This window comes from Calidris pugnax, unplaced genomic scaffold (assembly GCF_001431845.1).
Source record: "Calidris pugnax isolate Ruff unplaced genomic scaffold, ASM143184v1 scaffold211, whole genome shotgun sequence".
In the NCBI taxonomy this organism is placed as follows: domain Eukaryota; kingdom Metazoa; phylum Chordata; class Aves; order Charadriiformes; family Scolopacidae; genus Calidris; species Calidris pugnax.
This window is the reverse complement of record NW_015091083.1, coordinates 30,803-54,284: the sequence shown is the minus strand read 5'-3', so window position 1 is coordinate 54,284 and position 23,482 is coordinate 30,803. Positions and strand designations below refer to the sequence as shown.

The 23,482-nt window shown below is 36.9% G+C and overlaps 1 protein-coding gene across 1 annotated transcript in view; it reads left to right on the top strand.

Moving 5' to 3' along the window:
- Window positions 1-6,231: 6,231 nt before the first annotated feature.
- The window catches only part of MUC2 (mucin 2, oligomeric mucus/gel-forming), a 46,626-nt gene continuing 29,375 nt past the window's right edge, over window positions 6,232-23,482 (top strand). The window contains exons 1-18 of the mRNA XM_014957413.1: window positions 6,232-6,355; window positions 7,967-8,231; window positions 10,707-10,821; window positions 11,499-11,589; window positions 11,974-12,083; window positions 12,312-12,528; window positions 12,986-13,111; window positions 13,765-13,882; window positions 14,205-14,343; window positions 14,981-15,091; window positions 16,079-16,148; window positions 18,221-18,358; window positions 18,923-19,087; window positions 19,622-19,716; window positions 20,687-20,813; window positions 21,476-21,731; window positions 22,614-22,666; window positions 23,076-23,185. Of these exons, the coding sequence (XP_014812899.1) occupies window positions 6,286-6,355; window positions 7,967-8,231; window positions 10,707-10,821; window positions 11,499-11,589; window positions 11,974-12,083; window positions 12,312-12,528; window positions 12,986-13,111; window positions 13,765-13,882; window positions 14,205-14,343; window positions 14,981-15,091; window positions 16,079-16,148; window positions 18,221-18,358; window positions 18,923-19,087; window positions 19,622-19,716; window positions 20,687-20,813; window positions 21,476-21,731; window positions 22,614-22,666; window positions 23,076-23,185 (2,376 nt within the window). The 5' untranslated portion in view covers window positions 6,232-6,285. The remainder of the gene's footprint in view (window positions 6,356-7,966; window positions 8,232-10,706; window positions 10,822-11,498; window positions 11,590-11,973; window positions 12,084-12,311; window positions 12,529-12,985; window positions 13,112-13,764; window positions 13,883-14,204; window positions 14,344-14,980; window positions 15,092-16,078; window positions 16,149-18,220; window positions 18,359-18,922; window positions 19,088-19,621; window positions 19,717-20,686; window positions 20,814-21,475; window positions 21,732-22,613; window positions 22,667-23,075; window positions 23,186-23,482) is intronic.

Sequence of the window (23,482 nt, the reverse complement as noted above, 5' to 3'; positions counted from 1 at the left end):
GGACGTGTGTGAAGGAAAATATTTCTCAGGTTGTCTAATTCATTGTTCACTCCCCTTTGCTGTATGGGAGGTAACAGCTCTCAAAGTGTTCTTCTATATACACTGTTATATTCATTATGTTGCCATGATACAGTGCTCTGTATTGACAATGTTGTCTTTTTGATGATTCAAAAGTTAATTATAAAGTAATGTCATTAGAAAATGAGCATGGCAGCTGGAAGACTTGGATATGCATCGGATGTATTCTTGCATTTGACGTAGTTTTTCCCCCTCATACACAACAGAAGGCACTATTAATTACATAACTGCTTATTTAAATAACAGAAAAAAGTTAAAGCTTACCATAACTATGGCAAATGTAGTCAATTGTACTAGCAGGATTGTAATTGGTAAGAAGACTAAAGATTCTTAGCTAAATGTTCATACAAGTGAACTCAGGTTTGTGTAGTGTCTCGTGGAACCGTCAGTTTAGCTATACCATTGTTCAGAATATTGTTTAGCTCAGCTATTTGATAATAAAACTTAAATTTATGAAATTCTGTCAGGTCAATAGAAGTGTTGACTACCTGCCGTTAAGTAATCCATGAAGAGTTGAGGAAAATGGGAAAAGTTTAATCTATTGCCTAAGTGACTAGATAGGACATTTTGTAAAGTAGGAGAACATATTGTATTAAGCAGGCATTCAGTGTAATATTTGGAGGGTCATTCAAAAATTTTGGTTTTGAAAGGTAAATAATAAATCAGTAAATGTTTACTTTGAGGCCATATCCATATAATGCTGAAAAAGGGAAGGGAAGAGTGAAGGATTTGCTCTCTAATTTTGTTTGTGGCAGTAAGGTGAGTCTAATTTCCCATATGGCACTGGAAATGTAAATGCACATTTACTTCAGTTCCACCATCAGTGTCAATAGAAATTTTGAGAGAAGGAGATAGTAGAAAATGTTAATGGAGAAAAATTGCAATTAAAGCAAGCGTGCTCACTTTGTTTCTTGTTCAAAGGCTCTCTAACATCTCCTTGATATGTGAACTCCATTGGGAGAACACAGGTTTAGGTGCACAAGCTTTGCCTAGAACGTTTCCCAGCTTCTTAGTGAGCTGTATTTTCAGAAAAAAAAAACTTCTTCAGAGGACAGAGGAAAAAACACACAATTTGCTGGTATTTTTATTCCCATTGTTTCCTAGGGAGAAAATAAAAGCTGTGGAAAATCCAACTCCACTGGGGTAAAATTGCCAGAGAGAAAGGAATGTAGAGTATAATTCCCTTGTTGCTTTTTCTATGTTATCTCTTCTTGTGTCTGTCCGTTTCCCTGTAGTAAATCCCACAGAGAGCTGTTCTAATATTTTTTTAAAACATCAAATATTCTTCCATGTGTATTGACATAGACACTGTCATGCTGAGGCTTTTTGAAGACATACCTTTTCTAGAAGGTAAGTGCAAGTAGGAAAGTTTACTAGTTGAAGTTATTACTTGCTATATCGATTCCAGTAGTTTTGTCACGTGTTTATCACCATTTGTACTTAATTGGAAGAGAAAGAAATATTTTGCAACCTTAGTCTCAGAGTATGAGCTACAGACAAAAAGAAGGCAATATTGTGAGTGGAAAATGGATGCTAATCTTAAAATTTCTATGTCAAACCATTTAAGGAAGGGCATCTGAGAATGTTATACTCCAGTTAGCATCAGCAGATACCTTACAATATTGTCTTTGAATAAAAAAGAATGCAAGTAACCCAAAGACTTGCTCAAGGTCACAGAGGCTAAATTAGTGGTAGAGCTGAGATTAGTCCAATCAGCAATCAAATACCTTAGGGTAAAATGATAGAATAATTAATTACATCATATCAGTCCATTTCCAGAAGTGATTGAGGATCTATTAAATGTATGTGAGTTTTTGTAACATTTCCTTAAATAAGCGCCTGCCTGTTGAATACATTTAAATGGACATTCTGTGAATTAAAGTTCTTTTCATAAAAATGGTGGCTAGTTACTGCCCATTAGAAAGTCTGAGAGAGCAGTAAATTTGCTATAGCTATGGTGTTGGCCACTTGTTTCTAATTCTTTTAAAACATAAAACCCATAAAATAATAATTTCAGTAATTTCTACCAGTTGTACACCCATATAAATACTGGCTCCTTGTGTGTTGATAATTTTAGGTTAATCTATTGACAGCATATATATCAAAAGGAAGTGCATCCCCATTACTTCTACATCATTGCTTTACTGCTCTTTCATGTGCTGTTCAGCGTTCTGCTGCTTATCTCTGTTGCTTTCTTAAGTTTTTGACAAGGTGGGCTGTAGAGTGCTTACTGGTGTCTTGGTCAAGGAAGTACCACTATTGCATGTCAGACATCTCTTAATTCATTATCTGCCTATATTTTGCCAGAGCTATCTTACAATGACTGCCAAAAAGTTCAGATAACCCGTCTCTGTGCTTGAGAGAAAGGCAGTGATGTGTATATCATGCAGTTCGATGATCATGTGGAATGCTTTGTATGCTCTGGTGAAATGCTGGCAGGTGAAAGAGTAGGAGAACAAATCCCATGGCTACTTCTGCAGAGCAGTGTTACCAATAGAATATTGCTCCTTGGTTTGACAGTCTGTAATCAGCAACAAGTCAGGAATATAAAAGCAAATGAGGAAAAAAATTCAGTCATCGGGTATAATTGTACTTTCTGAGGTATTTGTACAGTGGTCATTCTGGGATTACTGTGATGAGACTGCAATACTCCCTCTTGATATGTTAAAAGACAGAAACAGACCCAAATTCTTGAAAAATTATTTATTTTCTGGAAATGATAAGCCTAACTAGGTACCTGCTTAATTTTATCTTAAAGTAATATAAATTTTTCATATAGGTCATTTTGTTCTGCAGTGAGTCAGAACAAAGATAATCTTCTGTGTAGATTCTCTTTTTAACAGAAAGTATTCTGTAAAATATATTTACACTGTCATTAATATGAGCATTAAAAGTTAGCTGTGCTGATGGAATGATTAGAAATAGTCTCATAAAAGTTTAAGGGTAGGGAAACATTCAATGCATTGACACAGGTATGACTCAAATTTTATATCTCTCCTCCTGCATCTGCTGCTATAACAAATACACTTCCCATGCAATCAACTTATTTTAAAAAACTTTTAATTTGAGCATTGGCTGTTGTAGCACTGGTGCTGGAGCTCCTAGGTCAGGCATACAGTGAAAGATTATGGGAACTTTTATTTCTACTCATGGACTTCAAGAACTTTTAAAAAACTTTCTCCATTAAGACTAAGCAGTGAGACCTTAATATGAAAGCACTCCATCTCATTGCTTGTTCTGGTGATGTCACTTGCACAGTGATAGCTTTTACCCAGTTAGGATTACATATGTTTTCAGTTGTAGTGCCCCTACTGAGAGAGGATGTAAGTGCACGCAGAATCTTAAGAAGTATCATTGGTACTGAAGACAGATGAACACCTGATATTGGAATGAGGAAGATAACTTCTGATTAAGATGACAGGAAGCAAAGAACAGCATGAACATCCACAGAGAAGCCAACTCAGATGTAGAGAACTGATGTAAGCTTAAAGCAAAAATGCTAATGCTAAAACAGAATTATCTTTGTTTCAAAATGGACTGAATGCTTTAGGTTGTCAAACAATTTATAGTAAATAAATTAACGCATTAACAGTAAGATTCTTCTGAATTAAAATGTGTAATCCAATAAAATGTAAGGTAGCATGAAATAAGACAGGCTATGATGTCTACCTCAAAGAATGATTATTTCTGAAAGGCATATAAAGCAGCTGGTAGACAGGATAATTATCTTTCTCGCAATAAGGAAACAGAGATGGTATAGGACAGTTTCTAACGCTAGCAGAAGTACAAACATGAATTGTGAAGATAAGGATCTGTATTCAATTTTCTTCAGATCAGCACACCTACGTAAGCTTGTGTGCACATTCTCTAAGACTGGTCTCAATGCAAAAAGGCATGTTACTTTCCCTTATTCTCCAGTTTGGGATGTCACAGCAAGCCACAGCCTCCTATATGTCAAAAGGTGGGACAATGAGAAGTTGTTGATCACTCTGAGAAGACTGGAGAAGGAAAATAGTTCTGTTTAACTTTATGGCCCAAGAAGGAATCGTGCCCCCTGTACAGGCAGGCCAGAGCTGGAGCAGAGAAAATCAGTCACTAAAAATCTAGTGGTGCTTGGCTAAAAGTAGCTCTTAAAGGGGTTAACCTATCCATAACATCTTAAGAAAGGTGCATCTCTCACCTGCACAAACAAACCCCAGCATATTAAATTGAGGGATAGTGCATATTTAGGTGAAGGGTGATTACCTTTCACAGTCCTAGCAAATTAATGAGGCTGGTTCTAGATCTAGACATTTCGTGGCAAAGAAACCTGAATGGAAAATATGTAAGTTTCCACTTACACCTGTGAGAATACACATCCAATTTAATCTAAAAAGGGGTTAGGTCTTTTGTGTACATGGAGTTGCTGCTACAGTTTGCAAGGACTGTATATGAATTAAGGTCACGGAGACTCTTTTTTCTAGGGCAATACTAGTTCCAGACAGGAGACTATCTGGAAAAACACAGGGAGGAAAAGAAAAACTCAAAATAAAGTCCTTCAGGAATCTCCTAAGTATTTTTAGAAAATGTTTCTGAACTAGGAGTTTTGGTAGCATAAAAGACAGAAAATTCCAAGACAGGAGATATCTCTGAGATGTCATAAGAAGCTAGGCCTGCTAAAGTAACCGTCAACAGAAAGGTCTCTGTAGATAGTGCTGCTTTTTTTTCTCTAAATGGTTTGTTCTGAGTGGTTATTACTGTTTTTATTTTCCAAGAAGGAAAATCAATTCTATATTCTTCTAGTGATAGGCTCCCAAAGGAAAAAAGGGAAACTACTTAATTTCAGTCATGAGTGTTGAGTGAATTGCACCCTGTGTAAGGATGAGAGAAGTGTGTGTATTCTTAAATGGGAAAAGCAGAAAGTCTAAAACCTTTTGAGATATTGAGAAAAAACAAAAAAGGTGAGACTAGACTGTACTTGAGATAAAAATAGCAAATAAAAGAAAACAACAGCTAAAGACCATGCCTTCATGACAAAAGGGTGTTTCTACTTGACTAGTACAGCCATAGGGGCTAACTGAAGAGTTTCCTTGGTGTTTTACAAAATACAAAAGTTCTGCTTGTAATTTGAGCAATGAAAGTGAGGAGCACTGAACAATCATGACGATTAGAGATTCTTAGAACATTGAGAAAGTTTTGACGAGAAAATACAGAGACTGGCTTGGGAGCTTTAAGAAGTAAACCTTGCTTGTGTTATGAAGCAGCCATGTTAAAAGATCTGTTGGAGTAAGTGTATTTTACCTCAAGGATCCTGTGTTTTGTCTTCTGAAGGGAGTTGAGAAACATCTTGTCAAAGGAATTTTTCAGAGCAAAATACAATGCATGTAGAAATCTTGCATTTCTGAAACAATGTTCTAAACCTTTTTTTTCCTAAGCCCTTTTTTTCCCCTAAAGCTTTATGTGTTGTGTGAATCTCTACAACCTTTTTGATGGACCTTCTGTTGCATCAGGACAACGTTTGATATAGCACCTCCTTTGCTGTGAGTTCCTTGAACTTACCTTGTTACTCCATCTCAGCTATGTTTTGGGCACAATATGCAGTATGGGCAATACCTTGTTTTAGATGCTCCCCAGAGCTTTGCAAATGAAAGGAATCCAACAATTGCTTGCAAAATAATTTTACTATGCATGGTGTATCATTTTTATTTGTAAGAGTTACTGTTGTCTACAAGGAACTTCACAAGCATAGTTCGATTTTTACAGAAATCATTCTGTGTGATGGTGAAAAAGGAAAAATCCTTTGGCTTTAAAGCCATTATTTGAGGGTATGTCATCCTAAGCTTCCTTCAAGGGATTTTTTTGTTCAGCCACTCCAAAATTTATTATTAGTTATAGGAGTTACTGAAGGTTAAACTTGGCATGAGCATTTGAAGGATCTAAAAGCATAGCATCCTGTAGATGAAATAGAGCAATAAAAATTTGCATGATTACTGAATCAATATTGTACCATTTCCTGTATACTGAATTCCTTCATTTATGGTGAAAAATACCTGTCTGTTTACTTCTTATCTTCTGTAAATATCACGCCTGTTTTTTTACCCCTCCTCGTCGTATCTTTTTACCTTCTCCCTTTGTATCTCCTCCCTTGTGATAGAACCAATTGCATCAGTGGATATTATATAAAGAAAAGTTTTCAGTGGAGTTCCCAGTTCACCCACCTTAGCCACCATGGGGCTAAGAATTGCCAGCCTTTTTATACTCTGGCTGGCTCTTTCCAATGCAAATGAAATAAGAAAAGGTAAGCTCTAGAAAAGAAATAGTAGAAGATTGTCTCCTGGAATAGGGGGAGAGAATTAAAACACCACTGCAGAGGTAGGAGGTGGCAGTGCATTTAAATAATGGACTGGAGTTTTAAGCTGCCTACATTTCTTAAACTTTCAAATACTGAGGCTATGTGGTGCAGCCGACATAGGTAGATACTGCTTGCTTTGGACAGATTAGTACCTAAATGTACTGCTTTACTCTCTGGTTTGATATTTTCAGTTTTACTTTTTTTTCCATGTGTTGAGACTTTTCTAGGTATGACAACTGCTTGGCAGAAGGTAACTATAGGAATTGGCGAGGTTCATTGTTACAGCAATGAAGAAAGTGGATGATTATGCCTTCTCTTACTTTGGAATGACATAAATACTTTCTTCAAAAGTGAATGTAGTAATGTTGGACAAGGCTCGTTTTATCATTCAGGATATTAATAATCCTTCTGTAAAATCTCTAATTTACTCTGTTTGTTACCAACTTGTTTTGAAATGGAACATTTGTGACGAAAAATATTTTTGGAAGAATAGGTGATGAATTTTGTGCGGTGATTGGGTTTGGGGTATTTGTCTTGGTCTGCTGTGTCTTGAATTCAGAAATGGGGGAAACACATTATCTTGTATCTGATATCTCAGATGTGAGCTCTGGGAAAATCTCTGTGTAGCCTTCTTTCTGGGGAGAGAAGCATACCAGCTTGGCTGCATGTATCTGGTATGACTAATACCGTCAAACTACTTAAAGGTTCCTTTGGTAGTTTCACTTTCTCAAGTTAAACACTGCAAGAAAAATCTTGTGAAGATGAGTGACGTGTGCCGTTGGTACCTTGGCAAGCTTCTCAAGTATGCTCAGCTTTTATATTCATCTACAACACCTTGAGATTTATCACTGTCTTAATTTGTATTATTTGTTGGTATAGATGGCTGGGAAGGGAACAATATCATTAGCTTCATCTTTGTTATTAAAAAAAAAAAAAGTATTTTTTTTCTCCTACTATGGTTATTTTTTGACCTATCTTCTGAAGAATTTCTATTCTGTGGTAATAGAAATCACTAGTTCTGTTAGGAAAAAAGGCAATTATTTAAAACCTCATGTTGTACACAAGTCCTCTCATAACAATTAACCTACTTCCCTTTCAGAGTAGGAGTGGTACTTCCTTGGTTTCCTACCTGTTTCCTTTCTAGTCGATGTTGCATCAGGGAAGAAAATAGCTCTTAGAACTATTTAATATTGCTAAAAATAATACTATGATTCAGAATAAATTCATATATTTGGCAAAGCAGCCCATTGCACTGATGCACCAGCTTGTTAGTGGTCAGAGGTTTAAGTTTCCCTACATTTTGCAGACAAGTTCCATCACCTCAGTAAGGATTAGAAGACATACCCAGGTCTCAACAGTATTTCTTAACATCTTGTTTTCCCTTTAGAAGTTCACATGTATTCTGCTTAATAGACAGGTGCTTGATCAGGCTTGAGATCTGTGGAATCACTGTGCACGTAATTGCAAGTGGTTTCTGCTGTATTATGCAACACATACCTTTTCTTGACTCTAGCTCATTCATTTTGACTATTTTCATTCCAATTTCTTTTTCTTCAGGAAGGACAAGAAGCCATGGCCACTACGTCTGCAGCACTTGGGGAAACAACCATTTCAAAACTTTTGATGGAGACATCTATCAATTCCCTGGCATTTGCGAGTATAATTTTGCTTCTGACTGCCGAGAGTCTTACAAGGAGTTCTCTATCCACATTCAGCGTGCTCTGAACAGCAATAACCACCCTGAGATCCAGTACATTCTGCTGACAATCAAGGACTTTACAGTGTACCTCAGACCGAAGCTGGCTGTGGTGGATGGACGGATGTAAGTTCCTCTAGTATAATAGTATTTCAGAGAAATATGCTAGGAAATGTGCAGGGTTGATTCTTTACATTGTGTTCTGTATACCATTAAGGCAACTGCTACAAGCATTTCCACAAGTGGGAAAAAAAAAATAAAAATCCAGCATAAAAATTGCTTAAAACTTGATGATAAAAATCCTCATTTCTACACTGGCATAAGTGATGATTTAAATGCAAGTCAGGAAGAGTAAATTGTTCTTGTGCAGGAAACAAGGCAACTCATGAGCCAGATCTTTCACTGGCATAAAATGACACAGCTTCGTCTGTTTTATGGCATCATGTTGAGTTTACCTTAGCAGATAGTCTAGCAAATCTTCAAAAGTGAAGGTACAGTTCTTCAGGGTCTGTTTCTTTTATTTTGTGGAAGAAAGAGCGGGCAGCATATCATACCAGAGCTACTTTAAGGTCTGACGGCCATTCCTCAAGAAATTATAATAAATACAATGCAGGTCAACATTTACAGTAATTAGTATGGCAACATATGCTTTTTCACAGTGAGCTGCAGTATTTTTCTCCTCCCGTAACATGGTCACACAAGGAACTAGTCTGATACCATAACTGGTGCTAAGTAGTGACTTAACCTAGCTTTTTCTGTCATTAGCCTATCTTTTCAGTGTGTGTACGTATAAACAAACAATAAAGCACCTCATAGGTTAACACATAGTTCTGAAGATGGAAGAAACTGGCTGTTAGTATAACTTAGCATAAATTTAAAAATATCTTTCTATTGTCATTGAAGGACTGGATTTTGTCCAGAACTGTATTTGCTTTGAAGTTTGGAAACCAGTGCAATGAAAGTCTGTTCAAAGACAGAAAATAACGTTCAGTCTTCCAAGAATCATAATAGAATGCATAACAAAATGGCATGAAGTTATAAAAAAAGGCATTCTTGCCCCAAATTGTGTACACAGGTCTTAAAAAAAAAAGCTCCATGAAAAACAAGTTTAGAAATCCTTTAAACATTGTTTTTCTTGAACCAAGCCTCTTTTTATTTTAGATAGTATTCACAAAACAATAGATCCCTTCTGAACAGAAGGCTTGTAGAACAGGTTTTTGCTCCATGGGGGATTTAGTTTTTTGTAGAACTTAATTTCCCATATTGCTCTTTAAATGGAAAATGATCGAGTTGTCATGTAGCATTTCACACTACTGAAGTGTAGTGAAAACTGTAAAGTAGAAAAATGTATGAATTGCCTTTTAGTACCTGATCCACCAATTGATTAAATATTGTAGTATTAGCAAAAAGATAAATATTCCATGCTGTGATAGCTGAAATGTGAAAAGCCACCCAATGTTTTATAATTCCTCTCCAAGAACATGATCTCTTAAACTATCATTGACCAGAGGATGAAAAATGCAACCAAAAGTAGAAATAACCACTTCTGGGTTCCTGCCTGCTATTTAGACATGTAAGTCGTTTGGCCATGGTAAAAGTGCCTGAGGTAAATAGTTGGAAAAATCCCAGTGACAGGAGATAAAATTCTCCCAGTCAAGAGACTAGTTAAGAGGAGATGTGCATAAACACACATGAATCCCAGTAAGTAACAATTGCATTGGCAAATCAGTAGAAAATGACCTGGTTGGTTTGACTGGATTCCAGTTTACACTACTGTTTGAACAGACTCTAGTTCTTTAGATTTTTATAGGAGTAGGCTGTTTGCCACAATACCTTTATTACTGAATAAAATTCAGCAGTATCGCTTGTTACATAGTACACTCTAAGACTGATGTACAAGAACAGGAGAAAGATCTGGTGAATTGATTCTTTATCGCACAAAAGCATCTATGATCAGCCTTCTGCAAAATAACCTACATCACATTAACATCTCTTGCTGTCACCGATAACAAGCTTGGTTGTCTCAACCGAAAACTAATGAACTAGCTACTAAAACAAACTACTGAATTCCTTGTAGCATGCTCATTTATTTTCAAACTTTTGCTGGCAGTTCCTGTATCTGCCTGTGCTTTTTGAACTTTCTCTTGAGGAGGAAGATCCTTCCAAAGTAACATTAATCCTCTCTGAAATAGTTTTCAGATCTTTTGGTAAAGAAAAGCTTTCATTTATGTGTTACTTCTTTCATTGAAGTAAATTACTGGTGAGTGTTTGAATATCCTCTGTTAATACCTGTTAATACCACAATGATGATGGATTTTCCTTTGAGTTGAATACATCTGACATTTGGGCTTTTTCTTAAAGAACCCATACCCTCATGGAAACTGCCTCTGAAATTGCCTTGCCTTTTTAAGGCAATAAGTTATCATGTCAAGTGTCAGAGAGAGGGGATTTTGTGCCCCATTAAAACAAGGCATCCTGAGCAGTTAGGATCAAGTGATGACAGAGTGGTTTCTCCATTCATTAAGGTATTGGCTTATTACAGAAATTCATGTCATCCCTTATGTTTCTGTACTAATGTAAAGTCTCTGATTTTCTTCCTAGTGTGAAGACACCTTACTACAGCTCTGGTTTGCTCATTGAAAGCAATGACATTTACACCAAGGTTTATGCCAAATTAGGCCTGATTCTGATATGGAATCAGGAAGATGCACTGATGGTATGTACAATCCAAGTCTGTTTTATTGGTATAGAATCATAGAATCTGTGGTTTCCTGGGTTTAACAGTCCAGTTTTGGGTTTCCTGTGTTTAACAGTCTACTGTATACTGAACAGAAGTAGAATTTCACAAACTGAACAGAGCTAAAGTGTTAGGCTGACTCATCCAACTGATACTTATTTAAAAACATAAATTTATTTTCTTTGCAGTGTGATAGAGGTTGCAGCATGGCATGCAGATGATATTAGTGGTCTCAGGAAAGGGAAAAGGAGCTTTCTGGAAATAGCTAATGTTTTTGCTATAGCACCTTAACAATCCAATCTGTATTTTCCTTCATTTGTCTTTTAAAGGACTGCCATCATCAGCTTTCCTAATTTTAACCCAGTAGGGAAAAGAAGGAGAAAAACAAACAGGAAAAAAAAGTCCTGTGATTTTAAGAATGCTTTGTTTTTCATTTTTATCATGATGGTGGTTACTGCCATTACTGAAATATAGGACCTTCAGCCACTTCTTTCTGTTTTCTGTGGTTCTTTTTGCATCTAACTGCGTGTTTATTAACTATGTTACAAATTCATTTGCAATGCCTACTTCTCTAACGAGTTTTGTATTAATTTGCTTTGGAACGTCTTCATGATCCAGATAATTTTCTGTGTTTTCTTTTTTTCCCCATTACCTAGGTGGAGCTGGACAGCAAATTTAATAACCATACATGTGGTCTCTGTGGGGATTACAATGGAGTTCCAATCTACAATGAGTTTATTGATGGAGGTGAGTCATCCTGCCATCCTGACAGCTACTACAGGAGATAAGGTGATAAGCACCGTGCATAGGAGCATCACAGGACAACAAATTTGTCCTCAGAGATTTTTGCAGTTGCCCCAGAATAAACATTATGTTCCAGTGCTACATTCCTTGTCTAAGGTTCTGTTTTTTCCAGATTAATCATCTTGTTCTTTTCTATACTGGCCTTCTTTTCTTGTGTGCTTTAAATTTTTAAGCACACTTAGACATAACAGACATAATTCAAAGCAGAAACCTGTATTTGATACCATAGCAGCTGTTTTCCTTGATCAGTAGAGTCTTGGAAATTAAGCGTTCCTTGTTCTCAATTTTTGGAGCTTAGCAAGACCTCTTTGTATTTTTTTTTCATAGATACCAGCTACAATTCAATAACGTATGGGAATTTACAGAAGATCAGCAAACCGAATGCCGAATGTGAAGATCCTGATGAAACTCAGGCTCTTCCAAGCTGTAATGGGCATGTGAGTGTTCCTAGCATCTAACTTCACTTGCAGGGGCACATGGAGACATCCTTGCGCTGTGGGGAGTTAATGTGTGAGGAGCTGGGAAGACTTTGTCACTTCCAGGGACAGTCACAGTCTTGAATAACTGGTGCTGTTAGAAGACAACAGCTTTTATGACTAGACCTGACATGTCTAGAAGCTCAGGTGCTTACAAATCTCTTAAAAATTATTATTCTTCCTCCTTAGCGTGATGAGTGTGAGAGGTTGCTGACTTCCTCTGCATTTGCTGATTGTCGGTTACGTCTTAATTTGGAAACTTACATCCAAGCCTGCATGCAGGACAAGTGTGCATGTAAAGGAAATGAGGACTCCTTCTGCCTCTGCAGCACCATCTCTGAATATTCTCGCCAGTGTTCACATGCGGGTGGTCGCCCAAGTGAATGGAGGACACAGCACTTTTGCCGTAAGCAGCTATATAAATTTTACAAAGAAACAAATATTTCATGGATATAGCACTGCGAAACATTTAAATTCATTCCTTCTTTACAAAACTATAGGCATATATGATAAATATCATACCAATAGTGCAATAAACTACATACCATGTTCTTCCTGTTTTTTTCTTCTATTACCCTTGTTATTAAGAAATCTTTTTTCAGCAACTAGAAATTCTATTTGCATTAGAAAACTCTGAAGTCTGATGCTGCAGATGACTGGTATAATTTGATTTATATGAGACCAAAAGAATAAAATACAAAAAGCAGGTAAAGCAGTTCAGAAAGGGACAAAAATGCTTTGCCAGATGGAATCTGGCTTGGGACAACACTTGCTTGAGGGGAGTAGGGGATGTAATCTGTGATTTCTGAGGAATGATGAACTTTACACTCAAATAACTAATGGTATCTTTCTCATTCTTTCAGCCAAGACCTGCCCTGATACCATGGTCTACAGAGAAAGCAGCTCACCCTGCATGGATACTTGCTCACACTTGGGGATCAGCAGCCTTTGTGAGGAACACTACATGGATGGTTGTTTCTGCCCTGAAGGCAAGTCTTATTATAGTCAAATTGTATCTTAAAAATGAGTACTACTACTCAGTATTTCCCCCCCCAGGGGAACGTAATTATAAGTTGTTGGTTTTTTTAAAAAAGGCGTCATGATCGATTAATTAGTCAGGGATTTTATAGTTAAATCATATTAACACAGTGACAGGTAATAAATCTGCTTTTTACTTCTCAACAAATGGGTTTCTGCTAATATATAGAAAACCATGCTTTTGGGGTTTAATAATTCTGAGGCAATGGACATCATTTGCTAGAGAGTGATAACGAGGGGGGCAGTGAGTGAAATTCTCAGACTTACTGTCAGGTTTATGAAAAAAGATTACAATGGTAGTCTGTAGAGTATGCTAGAAGGACTGAAAATCCAAACATAAAATTCTGAGATTGTTCTTATATACTTATATTAGGCTTTTTGTCTGTGTATATAAATGGATAGACTTGGATTTTTAAAGCTGTATAAAAGTGTTTTCCATTTGTCTTATATTACAAAAAGTAGAAACAGTACTCATCACAGTTTTGATAAACTCTGTCTCTGCTTCCTGTGTCAAGTTGAGTGCGTGCCTCCTCTGAGAGTTTCTCCTCTGTGGAAATTGCTTATTTCAGAAAGGGCTGGAATAGTTTACTCTTGTGCTTTACAGGAACTGTGTACGATGATATTACTGAAAAAGGCTGCATACCTGCTAGCCAGTGCCACTGCAAACTCGATGGAAAGGAGTATTCACCTGGAGAAAGCATTACCAATGAATGTGAAGAATGGTAAGGATCACGATTGTTTTTATACCTTTCTTTGAATTAATGTAAATGGGTCTGCATTTTTCAATCTTCCATTTAGTCATAGGAGACTTCCTGAAAACATTCTGAACTTAACATCTACGTTGCATGTGTATACAACCAATTTTCTGAAAAACATTTTTCTTTCTGTGGCATATGGCAGAGAGAAAATCTTAAGGAAATGGTCAAAGACACAGTTTTAAAACATCTAGGGGCATCTTGCTGTTTGCTAGGTATACAGGTGCTTTCAGTGGTCTCAGCTCCTGTAATACTTACAAGTATTTTTTTATTATTTATCTGTTTATAGCACCTGTGATTCAGGCAGATGGATGTGCAAAGATTTACCCTGTCCAGGCACATGTTCAGTGGAAGGAGGTTCCCATATTACCACCTTCGATGGGAAGAAATACACCTTCCATGGAGACTGTTACTATGTGTTGGCCAAGGTACTCTGTACTGTCGGGCTTTTCTCTCATAAATACAAGTCTCTGTGCACAGCTGTGAATAGTTGCTTTATTCCATTTTTATGGGATGAAGGAAACAGAAATACTTAAAGCTGTACTGGAAAATTCAGGATGGGCTGTAATAGCCGTAGAGATGAGTTGGGCACTTACTGCAATGGGTGGTTAACTTAGGCAGTAGACTACATATGCTGTCATTATCCAGTGGAGTCTTTCATGTATAAGAAATCAAAGGATCACTCTGGCTGCATAGATAGGTAGACTTCAAAAATTGGCACTTCTCAGGATTAGAAACTCTCAGTCAGATCTTTAATAGCTGTGTCTTTGTCTGAGTGTCAAAGCCAGCTATGGAAAGCAGCTAGGAAGCTATTTCATTCATCTCTTCCTAAAACACGTGGTGCCTGTTATAGAGAATGCTAAATATCTTGTTGAACTAGAAACCATACCACTGAATTTATTTGAAAGATGGTTCAGCTTCCAGAGCCAGTGCTGAAATGGTGATCTTAATAATTAAGTTCTATAGTAATCATTATTGTAACTGATGACTTTATTCTTTGTTTTGGAAATCATCTCGTTAGATTTTTGATTGGACTAACGGACATTTATTTCACTGTGGTTTTAGGGTCCTACAAATGACAGTCATGCTCTCCTGGCAGACCTGGCTCCCTGTGGCTCCAGTGACAGGCAGACCTGTTTGAAGAGTGTTGTGCTGTTAGTAGATCACAAAAAAAATGTAAGTGTTGTGTGGGTTCTGCTAGATATATTGAAAATTAGCATGATTCCCTTACTGTGGAGCAATAACCAATTCTTCTGGAGTTGCTCTTCTGGAGAGATAAGACACCTCAGACAGGCTGCAAAAGAACTCGGGCTTCTGTCTTGAGAACTTGGAACTAAACTGAACAAAAGATGAGATTTAGATAAGCTGACGTTTTTTCCTCTTCCCTTGTCTGCTTTGTGCTATGTAATTATTCTTACTACATTCCAGGCTGGCTGAAAGTAAGAGTGCCATTCCTCCTCCCCTCATAGTCTTTTACTTTGTTCAGATATAATTTTATAGATCTAATTGAGTCTTTTTCAGGAGAGATCCCATTTTTGAATTTTGATATAATCCAACCTTCTTAAATTTTTATATTTTCATTCACTGTAGTATTCTGTTTGGTTATGGGAATAGCTAGACTATATACATAATACATATACATATGTACACATAATTTTCCTCCTGTATTTCTGGTCTTCCATGTCCTTGCCAGCATAACCAGAACAAAACCAAAACAAATCAGAAACCCAACATTTTATGTTTCTGTATGTACGGCCTAGATTTTTATGAGAAAGTTTAATAAGCTGCTTTCTTACCATGCCAGAGTCATCCTAAACCACTGCAAGGAAGCTGTGGCACATGCTTTTATAGGGAATAGGAACTTGCTATAGATCCTGAAGACCCAATATTTTCTTTTACTTGCTGAAACCAAGCTAGCAATATAAAGGAGCTTTGCATTTCATTACTGCTATAAATTGTTGCGGGCAGGTGTAAATGAAACACTGATTAGCAAGATGAAACCTTACTTTTACATTCACTTTTCAGACAGGTTCTTCCTTTTAAAGATTTTAAGTTCTAGTCACAGTCTAAACATGCAAAATGTCTTCCCTCCTAATTTTTTTTTATTAGTTCCTTTTCCTCTCGGTACCTGGAGCCCCATTGATTCTGTTTTGTCTTATACAGGTGGTGGTTTTCAGATCAGATGGCAGTGTGTTGCTGAATGAAATGACAGTGAACGTGCCTCATGTGTCAGGTAAGGGACATAGCCTTGGGTGTCATGTGTCAGACATAACTTCTCATGTGGGGTTGTATTTTTTTCAGAGGCAAAAGTGGCAGAGAGGCATATGAAATTTGTTCAGATTTTGGAACAGCTTGCGGATGAATGTGATTTAGTAGTCATCACTGAGAATTTTATGGGCAGACCAACTCGGTAGGCAGCAGATGATTGAAAAATATGCCCCGTCATTATTTTTGTATGTCTTGAATATACTTTGGCATGTAGCTTGGGAAAGAGGAATTGCAGTGGCATAAATTTAAAACAAATAACCTGCTTATAAGGAGGGGTATTTAGTACTTTCCAAGTCTGGCTACAATGGTGTAGGCATGTCCTGTCTCTCAGTCATGGTGAGGCTCAGGCATGTCTCTCACCTCGCTTCTTCCACGTATTTTTGTTTGGGTGGGGTTTTAGGGTTTTTTTGTTTTGGTTTGGTTTTTTTGTTTGTTTGTTTTCCCTGTGGGGAAAAAAGCCCAGCAGAAGGTAACTGCTGTGTTTTCTGCAACCAGGGCAGGGAAGAAGGTTGGGCTGTGTAACACCCTCTCATCAGCCTACTTGAGACATTAGCATCTTTTTATATAACCAGTGGATTTAGAAAAATACTTTCAGAGGCTGATGCAGATCACCTAGCTTAGGAGTCTAACTTCCGGTGGAAGGTCACTATCAGGCAGCAGCTGTGAGCTTTGGAAATAACTTTTGAAAGGAACGCAGAACTTCTCTTTTTCACTCCTTTTTAGATATGTTCAGGCAGTACACTGACACAGTATGTGTTGCTTCTTATTTACTGGCCTATCTGCAGATGGCAAGTTACTTGCAAGAAAGTAATTCTTTGTCTGAAAGGATAAGTATTTATTTGATGATACATTCATGAATGCTTTCACAAAAACAATTACAGTGTGTAGCTGAAAGTTTAGAGAAATTAAAGTGCTCTAGGCAATAAAATAGACCATCTAATAAGTTCATTAAATAGATAAATAGAGCATATATTAATAGATTTGTAAGAGATTGGTTAGCCAGTAGATGTTGGTTTTCTGGACTTCAGTAAAGCTAAAGTAAAACTATTTAGTAAAGCTATTAGAGAGTCCAGAGGAGGGTGACCAAGATTGTGAAAAGTCTCGAGGGCAAGACTTGTGAGGAGCAGCTGAGGTCACTTGATTTGTTCAGTTTAGAGAAGAGAAAGCTGAGGGGTTACTATATCACGGTCTACAGCTTCCTCAAGAGGAGCAGCAGAGGGGGAGGCGGTGATGTCCTCTCTCTGGCGACCAGAGATAGGACACGAGGAGATGGTATGAAACTGCTTCAAGGGAAGTTCAGATTGAACATTAGGAAGAGGTTCTTCACTGAGAGGGTGGTCCGTCACTGGAACAGGCTCCAGAGGCTTGGTGCCTTGATCATGGCACCAAGCCTATCAGAGTTCAAGAAGCATCTGGATGACACTCTTAAACATATAGTTTAGTTTTAGGTAGTCCTGTGAGGACCAGGGAGTTGAATTGATGATTGTTACAGGTCCCTTCCAATTTGATATAGTCTATGACTTCATGATTCTAATTAAAAAGCCTGGTTCCTCCAGTATGCTGATTTTGTGTGTCAGTTCTACTGATTTTTTATAATGGCTTGAATAACTTCTATTAATATTGAATAACTTCTAACATTTTACAAGTAGTAGTGTTTACCTATGCATTGGCTTGTAGAAACACCCCTATTACTTATTGTAAGTAACAGTGCTGGGATAATGTTTCCTCAGAAAATCTCTTACTCTTCAGATTGCTGAGCATCAAAGAGTTAGCATTGAAGCTGTTTTGCAAAAAATCTGAATTTGATTCTATTCCCAGGGATGAGTCATTATAGATAATCAGCTTAAGTTAGTGGAGACCTAGCAATGCAACTAGCGTTGTATCTAGTTGCTCAGTGATTTTTAGAGGAAAGCTATCAGTAATTTGATCTTGATCTCAGACTTTTCATGGCAGGTGATGCCTTAGAATCTAATAAGAAGTGTTTCTTTTGGCAACCTATGTGTGTGTTTACTGCACAGTTCATGTTTTGTTTTTCAGCCAGCTTCTCAGTATTCAAGCCATCTTCCTACTACCTTGTTGTACAAACTTCTTTTGGGCTTCAGCTGCAGATCCAGCTGTTTCCAGTCATGCAGGTGTTTGTGACTGTGGATCAATCGATTCAAGGAAAACTTCAAGGCAAGTGTCTATTCAAATGGAAAACAAAGCTGTGGTGTTTCACAGCTGAAGTGTCATTTATTCTTTACGTGAGTGAAAATTTTTGCTACTTATTTATTCAAGAGAAGGAAACTGAAAGCCAAAACCAAAATATTGGAAGAGAATTGACTCAAACAAACTAGAAATGCATTTTTATGATTTGATATTGAAGTGCCCTATCACTCTGGTGCCTGTACATCAATCTTTCTTAGAATATTTCTTAATTTTGTATTCAGTTTTTAACTATCCACAAACCCAGGATTTTGGTGCATTTTGTGGTTTTAATGTCATCAGAAAGCATAAACAATACAGGTTAGGGTGGTGAACCCCTGAGGCAGAGATATCTTCGTGAAGACTACTCTTCTCAAGAGGTTAAAGATTTAAAATAAGGCTCCTAAATCTTTAATACTTACAGTATGCATTAATATTGAGGTGGAATAATCAGCTGTATGAACTTCTCTTTCTAATGTTTGTTCCTTTCCCTTTAACCTTTTAGAATAAGAGTGAGTAATAATTATGTAAAATTTTTACCTTCTTTTTCAATAGGTCTTTGTGGAAACTTTAATGGAATGGAAGGTGATGACTTCAAAACGAGCAGTGGGCTGGTAGAAGCTACAGCATCTGCCTTTGCTAACACATGGAAAGCTCAGTCCACCTGTACAGATCAGGTAGAAAAGCTGGAAGACCCCTGCAGTCTCAGTATTGAAAGTGGTAAGCACACTAATAAGTCAGGTGGTTGGCTTCTTCCAGAATGAACAGCATTGCTATATATTACTGCAACCGGTGTGTAAGAGTTGTAGTGCGGCACTGAAGTTTTCTTAGAGGACTGCCAAATTAATTTCTGCAAGTCTGTGAACATATGAACACTGATTTCCTATCAAATGGAAATTAAAATTTAGGGGGTGATTGTAGAGCAATCCTGAGCTGGAAAAGAGGGAGGCAAGGTATTTATACTAGCTGCAAAGGCAGCTTCTATTTCCTAGTATTAATTATTACTATGTTTAACTTTAAAGCTTTATGGTCCCCAAATGGGAAGGGCTGTTACAGTTCCATGTAGACAAGTTGGAGTGAATAGACAAGTACAGTGAATGCATGTGGTTTCTCCACTTCCCAAAGTGAACGTAGTTCTCTGATTTGTATTATTGCATGGCATTCATGTGACAACATAACTAGGCATGGCACAAGGAAGATAAATGAATGTAATGAATATAAAGATATAATTTCATTTTTCTCCCTTTTTTTAAGCAATTTATGCTGAGCATTGGTGTTCATTGCTGAAAAATCCAGAAGGTCCTTTTGCAAGATGTCATGTAACCGTTGATCCTACAGAATACTATAAGGTATTGTAATCTTGCACTCTTTTTAGTACTGCTTTATTTCAGACAGATCAAGGTAGACGTTTATCATTGTTCAAATATTTGAGAGTAGCTTGCCCATACGAGCTGGTGAGGTTTTTGCAGTGATTAACTGAGCTAGCATAGCATGCATCCCAAGTATCTCCTATGATGAGATTTTTATGGAATGCTGCTGAAGAAAAAATTTATTCTTCTGGTTTCTTATGTTTTGTATTTAATGTATGTGGTATTTAATAATTCGATATTTAATGATTCAATAATTGAACTGGAAAGAAGAATCAAGAGATGCAGATGTGCACAGAAAATTTAACTCTACCCTTACACATTAGTAGCTATTAAGTCAGAAATTTTAAAAAGTCATTATTTATTATCATTTTCATGCCAGAATCTCCGTGGTTTCTTTTTGCCCTGTGCTCATCGCTGTTGAGCAGTGATTGAGGATTACCTGAGAAAAAAGGAGGAAATTCCTAGGTCTTTGCTCATACCTGGAACTCTGAGTCTGAGCTCAAATTTACTGAAGATCTTCATACATTTGGTTAATATCTTGCCATTACAATTTTAAATTTTTATGGATCTCATCGTTTCTAAGTTGTAACTGAGGGAGAATGGTAACAAAATCATAGAATCACAAAGTCATAGAATAGTTTGGGTTGGAAAGGTCCTTTAAAGGTCAGCTAGTCCAACCACCCTGAAGATGCAGGGACATCTTCAACTAAACATCCAACCTGACCTTGAACATTTCCAGCAATAGGACATCCACCACCTCTCTGGGCAACCTGTTCCAGTGTTTTGCTACCCTTAGCATAAAAAATTTCTTCCCTATATCTACTCTAAATCTTCCCTCTTTCAATTTAAAACATTTACCCCTTCTCCTATTGCAACAGGTCCTGCTAAAAAAAAAGAAGTTACCCATTGTTTTTCTTTGGGTTTACTGACCCTTTCATTGATTTTTCAGAAATGTAAATATGACACTTGCCTCTGTGAAAACAATGAAGAATGCTTGTGTGCTGCCCTGTCCTCTTACTCAAGAGCCTGTGCTTTCAAAGGGATCATACTGGGAGGCTGGAGAAAAAGTGTCTGCAGTAAGTAGTGAAACTGTAATCCCTGTGGAATTAATTAGCCATGAGAAATATGCAGATCCTCTCTGAATTTGGTTGTCAGTGATCTCAATGTTAAGGGATTTGGAGTACCTTAGAAATGTCTAGTGGACTTAAAGAGACAATGCTTATAATATTTTTTTAATTCGTCTAATATTCTTTAGCTGTCATTTGTTCATGACATTTAAAAGTAGAAAGCAGTATTTTTCACTTTCAACTTCTTTCCCCAGTTTAAATAATAATGCTGTTTCTATCTTTGACTAAGGGGATCCCAGCCATCAAGAGTTTTACATTGTCTTTGCTTGTCACTGTCTTTTTTTTATCATTGTCCTTGCATTTTATCAGCAGCACGGTACTGTTGCGACTATGATTTTATCATATTGTGCTCTCTCTCTGATTATCAACATGTGAAACAAATATGGGTATACAAGCATAAACTATTGGTAGCAGTTAAAAAGAAGTCTTGAACTGGTAAAGAAAGTTATGCTAGCATTACTTGTGACATAATATTTTTGTACTTTAATAAAATCTAAGGGAGTATTTTTACCATTACATGCTGCACAGACAACGAAACCTAAATGGAAATGTCAAGCTTAAATTGTTCATCCTGCATCCCTTATTTATCAGTTTGTTCATTTTCCCCCCAGCCAGTGAAGTGTCTGCCTGCCCAGGAAATCAAATCTTCCTTTACAATCTTACAATGTGCCAGCAAACCTGTCACTCTCTTGCTGATGGTGAAAAGCATTGCTTGCAAGACTTTGCTCCTGTGGATGGCTGTGGCTGCCCATATAATACATACTTGGATAACCAGGGTACCTGCGTGCCCAGGTCCAAGTGCCCATGTTATTACAAGGGGTCATACCTGGAACCAGGGGAATATGTCAGCAGAGATGGAGAACGTTGGTATGTCTTATTGTGCTTTCTTGATTGTGGGGATAAAAGCCCTTTTTAAAATTTGCTTATTATGTGTAAGGTGCTTAGCTTTTTTTTGGTGCTTTGATGAACATTTGTATTATGTTTTACACCATCTTCATGCTGAGCAAAGCATCATACTGTTGCAATGTAATTTATTAATATTTGAGAAGCGCAGCTTTGTTTGGAGGTATGAGTAGTGGCCTTCACAGATAAATGCTATTATGAAGCTGCACTGTTAATAGGACTTTTTTGAACAGAAAGTTAAATGGAAGACAAAAGGCCACCCATAATGTTATGTTCCTGTTTCTTTCTCCGTCAGAGACGGATTGCTTGTGTTTTCCACTGGAGGAAGGTTCCCTTGATATGCGTTTACTATAGCTTAGGTTTTTGAAAACAACTTCCAGGATTCTGGTATTTTTATGATGGACTCTGACAATTGTTTGCTGCATGAATCATCAGTGCAAACTGTGAAACGCTTCCTTTTCTCATCCAGCAGATGAAGCATACAGGTTAACAAATTAGCAGCATAGGAGTTGAATAAGCATGAAATTATACTATGTATTCAAATGAAGGCTTTGATTTAAATTATCATTAGTATCTGTTTCATTATTATCTGCTTCCTGAGTCATCAAAAAAGCATAGTATCAAGGATTAATAGAATAGTTGACTTCCCTTAACACATAATCTTTCTGTCATTATGCCTAAAATCAAGTTCACATCAATAGAGTTGGCCCTGAAATATCAGTGGAAATTATGCAAGACCATCTCTGATAAATACTCTCAAATTTATATAAACAGATTCTTAGATTTAAATTGAAGACACTGAGCTTACTTTTTTTTTTATTTCTATTTACTTCAATTCTTTTCTAGTGTTTGCCGAAATGCAAAGGTCCAGTGTACTTCAGTGAAACTAAGAATGAAAAGTAAGTGGCATTCTATAAAGTAAAATAAAACAAAAACCATAACACAACCTCTAGACCTAAAGCTACACTTTAAATTTGAATTCTCCACCTGTTGTTTGTTTGTTTGTTTTTTCTCTTTATGTGAAACAGTTACACATTTTCACCTTGATCTGTCTTCACCGAGCCTCTTATTTTTATAAGGATAGGCATACCCTGAGACTTCTCAGTAGCTACCACTTTTCACATACATTTCTTTTTCTTTTTCTTTTTTTTTCTTTTTCTCTTTTTCTTTTTTTTTCTTTTTCTCTTTTTCTTTTTCTCTTTTTCTTTTTCTCTTTTTCTTTTTCTCTTTTTCTTTTTCTCTTTTTCTTTTTCTCTTTTTCTTTTTCTCTTTTTCTTTTTTCATCTAAACCATCAATATACCTTTCAGATGCAACAGAATGCTCTTCTAACAAGATATACTTTGACTGCAATGCATCCCCACACTGGACTTCTCAAACACCTGTACAGCTTAGCTGTCATACTCGTGGAACTGATCATGTATGTATTCAGTTTTTCTCCATATCACGTTACCTTCATTCTGTATTCTTTAAGTGACAGTGCAACCCAGAAAATGCATTTCTAATAATAGTTTATTTCTCTTTGGTTTAATCTTCCTTTATTTCTCCACAATGATATTACTGTGTTGTCATGATAATTTCATGATAATTCCCCTTATGTTTCTCCTCTCCTTTTTCTTTTTACTGTGTTTTCAGTAGAGTCTGAAATATGGTTTGGGTTCTTAGACAATCAAAAAAGAAAAGAAAAAGTATTAGAATCCTAGAAAGAAAATCCTAT